The sequence below is a fragment of the Oryx dammah genome, unplaced genomic scaffold (assembly GCF_014754425.2).
Source record: "Oryx dammah isolate SB20612 unplaced genomic scaffold, SCBI_Odam_1.1 HiC_scaffold_22, whole genome shotgun sequence".
In the NCBI taxonomy this organism is placed as follows: domain Eukaryota; kingdom Metazoa; phylum Chordata; class Mammalia; order Artiodactyla; family Bovidae; genus Oryx; species Oryx dammah.
In genome coordinates, this window is record NW_024070206.1 from 3,979,679 (window position 1) to 3,988,780 (window position 9,102).

General features: G+C 48.7%; 1 protein-coding gene across 7 annotated transcripts in view; it reads right to left on the reverse strand.

Moving 5' to 3' along the window:
- Positions 1 to 210: 210 nt before the first annotated feature.
- ZNF532 (zinc finger protein 532) overlaps positions 211 to 9,102 on the reverse strand; it is a 110,690-nt gene continuing 101,798 nt past the window's right edge. For 6 of the 7 annotated variants that reach the window (XM_040264295.1, XM_040264293.1, XM_040264290.1 and 3 more), the window contains 3 exons: positions 7,320 to 7,432; positions 4,687 to 4,834; positions 211 to 2,826 (listed from right to left, as the gene is read on the reverse strand). In XM_040264295.1, the coding sequence (XP_040120229.1) occupies positions 2,332 to 2,826; positions 4,687 to 4,834; positions 7,320 to 7,432 (756 nt within the window). In that variant the 3' untranslated portion in view covers positions 211 to 2,331. The remainder of the gene's footprint in view (positions 2,827 to 4,686; positions 4,835 to 7,319; positions 7,433 to 9,102) is intronic. The other variant, XM_040264296.1, reaches the window with a different exon arrangement.

Consider the following 9,102-nt stretch of genomic DNA (forward strand, 5'->3'; position numbering starts at 1 on the left):
AGGGAAGACCCTGGGTGCTGTTTTTCTACTCTGGATTTCAGTTTCTTCATTGTGCGACCTCTGAACATTTAAAAAATTTTCTTCATTGCTCAACTAGGCATTCAGTAGATGCCAACTTTGTATTACCAAGCATGCTTGGGTATTTGAGTAGATAAGACTCCCAGGTTACCTTAGAAAACCCATAGCGCCACAGACAAAAATTCTAGTATCGCGTTTTGCAAATACTTTTTATTTGTTGAATAAAGGAGTATCTGTCGATATGTACATAAACACAGAGAGCGAGCACTAGATTCAGAGCAAGAATATCTGGGTTCTAATATGCAAAGCCACTTACCAGCTATGAGGGCTCAGGCCAAGAACTGAAATCTGAGCTCTGCTTCCTCGACTGTAAAACTAGGCTATTAGGACCCGTGCAGCCCACCACACAGGTCTATTGCAAGGTTCAAATGCAGGAACAAATGGAAAGTGCTATGAATACAACTTAAGAGCAAGACAAGTATAAATATAACAAGTAACAGCAATGAATTTCAAGTTGAGGAGTACTGAACCACACCCTTGGGTATACCCACGTACTGATGGGAGTCACTACAAAAGGGACAAAAACAGCTGATTGCCAATGGGAATGAACACGCTGCCCTTATTTGCGGCAAGAATGCTGCCAATAGCCCACAGCCCATCCCTGCTGTGAATCACTCCCTAAACTCCACGAAGACGTCAGAGACCCACCATCAAGAACGCTCTCACGAAAGCATGAGGGCCAAACGTCCCAGGTTTATTTACATACGTGAAACGTGTTTAATACAGTTAGGGTGGGTGCGGTTAGTGCCTGACGCCTGACAGCAGCAAGACCTCTCGAGGGCCCGGACATCGACTACAGTGTATCGTGCAAGTCTATCTACATATACACAAAATAACTTTCCTTTTTTAAAAAAAAAAGTACAAAACATGTTTAGGGATAAATACAAGATATAAAATGCAAAAGAAAACACGGAAACACAAAACCAAAAAAATATAACTCTCCCAGAGAACTATAAACATTTGGAAGGGACAGAGGAGTACCTTGGCTGCATTAAGAAGGCTGAACTACCCAAGAGTAAAGGTACTTATTGAAATGGCTGAACTCAACCCATGTGGCTCAGTGCTGAAGGGAATGGCCGATGGCCACACGCCGGCTGCTGCTTCAGGAAGGTGGAAATTGTGCATCCCAAGTCTAAGTACCGGGACCTTTGGCAGTAGCACCCAGAACAGGAAACACCAACTCTTTAGACAGCAAAGGGTTAAGTCAACTGTGATTTTTTTTTTTCCTTTTCCTGTCAAGAGCCAGAGAAATACTTGATATTTTTAGTTGTGTCGTCATTAATAGTTAATAAATTACATGACAAAAACGTTGACTATATAAATCCACTGGTCTAACGATGTGTTTGTAACTTTTACAGTAGTCCAGCCCTTTCTTCGCTTTAGCTCCTTGTGCTCTTTTAGAAGCCAGCCTTGCAAATCGGCCCAGGAAACTACCTGCTTGCTTTTCCCCTTTAGGAGAGCGAGCTTTCTTCCCCACTCTGAGATGGAATCCATCCATGTCTTTCCTTCCTGGATGTTTGGCCCCTGCTACCACCCCCTTGCTGGGAGAGAAGCGCCCCGCAAGGCGGCTTCCGACACACCGGGCCAGGAGGAGAGGCCACGCACCGGGCGGCGGCCCTAGCGGAGCAGGCACGTTGAGGATAGAGTGCTAAGACACTTAAAAGTCCCTAGTGGTTTTGAGACCTACAGTCACCTACCATTTATGTAGTGAATTCTAAAAATTAAAAACACTAAAAAAGGCCCTGTCGGAGCCTGTAATTAGTTAACCCATTCAAAACCGTGACGTACAAAATGGTTTATTGGAATTCAGGAACTGCCCCTGTTGCTAAGAACTCTGTTTTTAAAGAAACCGTACAAACAAGAAAAACTCTAACCCAAAACAAAAACAAAAAAATATATATATAAAAAAAAAAGACAACCCAAGAACAAAACAAACAAAAATCTTTAAAACATTGTCCACTAAATACTGATACAAACATGTAACAAAGAGTATAAAAAGTTATTCGTTTAAATATATACAAACTCTTTTCAACTCAAATACTGTTTTTAATACTTATGGAGGAAGGGGAGGAGGGCAGATAGGAGGAGGCAGAGAAGGGGAGTAGGGAGATATATTGCAACAGCCTGGACAGAACTGTTAACTCTGTGATACCGCCAACTTTGCCTAACAAAAACGTCTCTTTGCTTCCCATGTGGACCGGTGTGCGGGTGGGGGGCGCTTCGCTGCCCGCAGGCGCGCGGAGGGTGGGGCGGCTATTTCTCCGCCGAGCTCACTCTTTTGGACTTGATGAAGGCCATGCCGTGGGTCCGCATGTGAGCGTTTAAGGCAGCTTCCGTCTCGAACGTCTTCGCGCACACTTTGCACGTCCGGTCCGACACGGGGCCGTCGGCCGGCGCGTCCTCGGGCCCCGGCTGGCTCTCCGGCGGGTTCTCCTCGCCCGCCCCGTTCTGCTTGGCCGCCGGCTGCGGCTCCTTCAGTTTGTGGACGATGAAGAGGTGCCGCGACAGCGACACGTGCGACGTGTAGCACAGGCCACACTCGCGGCACTGGTGGGAGGAGCCGTCCGACTTGTGCTGCGGGATGTGCTCGTGGAACTGTAGCAGGTTCTCCGTGGTGAAGCCGCACACGGCGCACTTGTGCACCTTGAACACGTTGATCTTCAGCTTCTTCAGGGGCTGCGTGATGGCCCCTCGGGGAGGGCGGAACTCTAACACCGGCTCCTCCAGCTTCCGCTTGGGACTGGGAGCCTGCGAGAGGAAGACAGAACCGGTGATGCACGGACAACCGCTCGTGGGCTCCGGGAGCTGGGGTGTGGGCTCCTTACGGCTGTGTGGCCCCAGCCCCGCCCGAGGGTCACCGTTTCCCTCTGCCCCGCCAAGGTGAGCTCGGCACCAGGCTGACCGGGCGTCCTGCAGGGGCTCAGCAGAACAAACAGGCCTCCGCTCTCGAGGGATGCAGCAAGAAACAGCGATGAGCAAGCCAGCCGAGCGTCACAGGGACAGCCTGAGCTGGTAGGTCACACCAGGAAAGGGGTCCCGCTGGGAGCCGGCCAGGGCAGCTGGGGGACCGGAGGCAGGCAATGCGGCCAGGGAGAGGCAGGGGCAGGCGGGCTGAGCATCTCGTGGCAGAGTGCCCAGACCTGCTCCTTTCCTGAGGGTCAGATGTTGGGCCACCTGCGCCTCACTGGAGCCAGTGAGGGCCCTTTCTGGGCCACTCAGCCTCCTCAGACTCCTCTGGCCCCTCAAATCCCTCCCCTCCAGCTCTCTAAAATCCCAAGCCAATGGACACCTTCTCCACGGCCATCTGGCTTTTCCACCTTGACCTAAAGCTGCCCCCTGCGTGTACAGTCTTTAATTCCACCCCCACCCCATCACTTGAGGGGAAGGATTACAATTTAATGCAACACTAGTCTGACTTGTATTTTGATTTCAATGACTAACTCCTTGAAAGCACACACAGGCTTTTCCCCAGGAACATTCCAGACGCAGCACGGTGCCAGAGACAGCGCGGGTCTCTGAAATGTCTGCTGAACCACTGCCGCACTCCAACAGCACTTGGCACGTGTGTGGTTTATACGCAGGCTAACAGCCATGCTGTTGCCTGCTCCCAGTTCACGATCCGCTGATAGAGCACGAATTCTTGACCTTAACCTTTCATCATTACAAACAGGAGCTAAATGGAATCAATTTTGGTCAGGTACCTCTCACAACCAATACATCAGCAATGCAAAGGAATCTAGATGAAAATAATTCCCTGGCTAAGACAACTTCCACGGGTCTACACAAAGCTTTAATTTTTATATGTAAGTAGACTGATCCCTAACTTCCCTGGTAGCTCAGCTGGTAACCTGTAATGCAGGAGACCCTGGTTCGATTCCTGGGTCAGGAAAATCCGCTGGAGAAGGGAAAGGCTACGCACTCCAGTATTCTTGGGCTTCCCTGGTGGCTCAGCTGGTAAAGAATCCGCCTGCAATGCAGGAGACTGGGTTTAGTCCCTGGGTTGGGAAGATCCCCTGGAGAAGGGAAAGGCTACCCACTCCAGTATTCTGGTCTGGAGAATGCCATGAACTGTATAGTCCATAGGGTCACAAAGAGTCAGACACAACTGAGTGACTTTCACTTTCACTTTCAGATTGATCCCTAAAGCTGTATCTGGAAGGATACAGAAGAAATTTAATAAAGGTTGTGTGTGAAGTCACTTCAGTCGTGTCCGACTCTTTGTGACCCCATGGACAGTAGCCCGCCAGACTCCTCTGTCCACGGGATTCTCCAGGCAAGAATGCTGGAGTGGGTTGCCACACCCTCCAGGGGATCTTCCCGACCCAGGGATCGAACCCGCATGTCCTGGGTCTCCTGCTCTGGCAGGCGGGTTCTTTACCACTAGCACCATAAAGCTACCTCACCAAAAAAAAAAAAAAGAGTTACCTTTAAGAGCAAGATGAAAACTCAGGCTGGCTGAGTGCAGAGAGAGTGTTTCTATTACTTGACAGCTTTGTGCACTGGCTGAATTTTTTTAAATTGTATAACCGCAGAAAAATTTTAGTGCAAAAAGAAGGAGAGAGCAAGTCAGCACAACATCACCGGAGCGAGAGCGCCTGCAACTCTGACCTTGGCGTCTTCTTTCGTCTCCGTCTCCTCCTCATTGGTAGCTTCCGTCATTTCCTTCAAGTCGGGATCCTTAATGCCGTGCATGAGCTGTATGTGTTTCTCCAGCATCAACCGTTTCGTGAAGGTGCGCCTGGAGTCTGGACAGTGCCTGTGGGGGAAAGACAAGGAAATAACCTACTTGCTTTGAAAGGGCTCAGTGAGGAGCGAGCTCACTCCCGAAGCCCTCAGTCAGCCCGGAGAGGCCAGGGTGGTCTTGAGATACCCGTGGTCCAAAGTGCAAGAGCGGTGTTGCTATGAATCTTCATTTCCAGTGTGAATTTTAAAAAAAAATCATAAAGTGCGGCAGCTTTTGTTAAAAATTTTCTATCATAAATGAACTTATGGTTGCAGGGAAGGGACGGGTGGAAAGGGACAGCTAGGGGCCTGGGGATGGTCATGTGCACACAGCCCTGTTTCAAGCGGAAAAAACCAGCAAAGCATGAGCTGCACAGCACAGGGAACTCCCAGCAAGCATGAGCTGCACAGCACAGGAAACTCTGCACAGCGCTGGGTGGCAGCCTGCACGGGAGGGGAGTCTGGGGCAGAATGGAGTCCTGAGCCCCTCTGCTGCTCACTGGAAACTGCCGTCACACTCTTAAGCTATACTCTTAACGCTTAACCACTATAATTTGGTTATACCCAAATGCAAATTGGTTTTGGTGTTTTTTTTAAAAAAAAAGGAAAAGGGTTTTTTTTTCTATCAGTTTTTATGTTCTTATAGCACCAGCCCAATTTGGTTCAGACAGGGCATTTATTTTCTGAGTTTGGTTAAAGTATGGCTTAATTTGTAATTCTAGACGGCTGTGATTTTAACATGGAGAACACTAAATCTCAGAAGTTTTCTTTCCAGTGACTCAGAGTGTTCCCTCAGAATTTACGTCCCGATACACGTCCCGATACACTTTAACAGGAAGCAAGTCCCTGCCTGACTTCTTCACACCGCTGCTACCAAGATTCCCGCTCACTCTGCGTGACACAGACAAGACAGACTTGTCTCCCGTCAACTTCTCATCAAAGACAAATGCAATAATACGCATGGTTAGGGCCACAGCGCGCAAACACGCTTCTTCAGTTGGTCGATTAAAGGCAGAAAACTCAACAAATATCCAAAATAGGTCAATGATTCCAGTTTTCATTTCAGCCTGTGCAACTCCCCCCGTAAGTTACGATTACAGGCTTTCTTTGGGAAGACATGAATCCATCATTTTCTTAAACAGGCCCAAACTGGTAAACAGAAATTCACGACCGTGGCAACTGCAATTATGGTCTCTCTTCAGCCAGACGTCACGCATAACCACTGCAGGGAAGGGAGATGGAAAGATCCTCACGGCTTACGTAGAACCAAGTTCGCTGTCCTTAGAAAAGCTTCTGAAAATTTTACAAGAAAGAGTGGCTCCAGCTCTGATGATTTCACGTTAGAGACCCCCTACAGGACAGCACCGGGAGCCAACACCCATACCAGAGAGCAAAGGAAATGAGCTGGGCGACCCGGGCATTTTACCGCCTTCCAGGGACTCCACGGGGACAGGAGCCAGCCTTTGGGAGGAAGGACCCTGCCGTCCACACCCTCTTCCTCCCCGTTCTCTCAGCCCAGCGGTCCCTCCTAGAATCACTGGCTCCGTCACCGCAGTCTCGGCACGCAGACTGTACTTAGAGAATGTTCTCATCGCAACAAAAGCACTGCCAGCTTCAGGTCCACGGAAGGAGGGGCCCTGTCTTCCTACCCCAGAGACTCTTCCTGACTCACCACAACACCGCGAAGCCCAGCGACCTGGCAGCTGACCTCCCTAAGTCCCCTGAGCCACACGGGACACAGACCCCGCGTCCATCATGGCCACATCCTGGCTACACGGCTTCGGTGCCGCTTCGTGCTTCTTTATGAAAAGCGCCTTAGAGTCAGTAGCCCTGTCACACCACCTCCCTTCAGGGTGCTCTGAGTGGGTGAAAAAGCTTTCTCACCAAGAACAATGTAACAACTTCCGCCCTTATATACCCAGAGGTAGACCCCAGGATGGTCCCCTCCTCGGGCTGGCCCACTCGGTTCCTCTGGTCTTTCACCAACAGCCTGAGTGGACACGAAGGACGTGCTGTACCCGAGGGACAAATGTCCAGCCCAGGACTGACCCCACGACCAGCCCCGGTCTGAGCCCGAGTACACTGACCAGCCCAGCCGGCCTGCTGATGCCGGCAACTCAACTGTGTGTAGGGAACCAAAGAGCATCTCCTTAAGCTGAGTCCCTACCTGCCTGCGAGTCACTGTGCCAAACTCTCAGTAATGAAACCACAAATCTCTGCTTAACAGAGAGCACAGGTGGGACTTTCCTGGCGGCCCAGGGCTTAGGGCTCTATGCTCTCACTGACGGAGCCCAGGTTCAGTCCCTGCTCAGGGAACCAAGACCCTGGCCACAAGCTGCTCGGCAAAAAAAAAAAAAGGCACAGATAAGAACATGCAAAGACTGGGCAAGGCACTGCTCCTTTAAATTTTCATCTTGTCAAAGTGCAGAACAAAACATGATTAAAGAAAGGAAACCCACGCGCGGGAGGCGGAAGATGGGGAAACGGGAAGCGCCGCCCCGTCAGGAGCCGGGACTTACGAGCAGGTGTAAACTTTCCTGATGCCTTTGTGCTTGATCCGGTTGTGACGGCAGAGACTGTGGGACGAGCTGAAGGACTTGTCGCACTGGCGGCACGGGTGTTTCTTCATTTGCTTTATCAGGAGAAAAGAGGGACAGTCACCGGGGAGAACAAAACGGAAACGCCTGATGAGCTAAAGACTCTTTGTAACCGGCTGAGTACCACTACCGTTTAGCCATACATTAACAAGACTAAAAGATTTGTTTCAAATTTTTTATCGAAGTATAGTTGCTTTTCAATGCTGTTAGGTTCTGCTGAACGGCAAAGTGAGTCAGCTGTACGACTCTTAAATGTTCAACAGAAGGGGCTGCCAGGGCCGGGGTTATCATGGGGGAACTCCGTTATAGCCATTTAGAAATATAAGCTAAGTAATACTTTAGCCAAACTCAGAAAATAAATACCCCGTCTACACTAAATCTCTCATTTCTAGAGAACAGGACACACTTTATCATAAGGCTATTTTTTTTTCTCAAAAACACTTATGATGGAAAAATACATGATTCTGATTCAACACAAACACCCAGATAGCTGAAAACGTGACGTCTACTTTTTTTGCATAAGAGACATTATTTTTAGACGGCAGATAATGTAGAAAAACAAAATTCTTTAGTAGATACCAAATAAAGCCATTATTTCATTTACTATATCCAGAAAGAACCTCTTTCCATCTCCAATGTGCCATTTAAAATCTTTGGCTAATTTTAAGCACTTTCAGCTTTCCCCCCTAATAACTCATTATTCTGTATATAAGTAAAGAGTTTTCCAAGAAAAATTTTAAATGATACCATTTGATTATCTCAAGAGCACAAGCTGAGATCACTCTGGGGAGCGTGCCTGAGGGTGTATGTGGAGTGAGTCTGTGTGCGGGCATGCATTTGTGTCCTGGGGGCTGGGGGCACACTGAACGACCAAGAGAGAGCTATCAAGAGATATCTCAACATCAAAGTGAAGTTTCCCACTTCAGCTAAGACATCATTATGTTAACTCAACAGATTCCCATGTGCAACCTTTGAAGTAAAATCAGTGACTTATCTTTAAAAACAAATTATCTGGGCATGATATGCACTGCAGTCTGGAATTAACATCACATCCCAAGGAAATGAAATCAAGAAAGAACGGTCGGCCTCTCGAATGCAACAAAATTTGGCTCAGCCCTCCTTAAAACTAAGGATGGAGTAGGAATTAAGTTCTCACAAGAAACTCTGTTACTCTTTGGCCATCAGAAGAGATAAGCAAGCAGTTGCGACCTATCTGATAAAGAAATGATCAGTCTTTTTAAAAAATATTTTTAGGTTAATCACCTGGCAAACACATCCTCACTCTAGCTGGCGAGGAAATCAATTCAAGGCAGCTGAGAGTCTGGCTCTGGAGGCCCAGGTGGGCTGGCTCCTTTGCCCACCATTCGTGAACCACATGATAGGGCATTTCCCGACCTCATGAACACCCACCCTCTGAGCGGTTGGGGGGGGTCACAGCAGTGACGTCCTCTGAGAGGGTGCTGGAGGGGGTGCGCGCTGAAGAGCTAGCACAGTGCCTGGGATGCAGAGAAAGCCTCAACACGCGCTATTTTATTAACAACAGGAAAGCTACACATCCAAGTTTCATTTGTTAAAAAGCATCTTTTATTATTTAAAAGCAAATTCCCTGGTGGTAGCAGTGCTTAGGACTCCACACTTTGACTGCTGAGGGCCTGAGTGTTCAATACCTGGTTGCGGAAGTAACATCCGTCAAGACTCGAGGCAT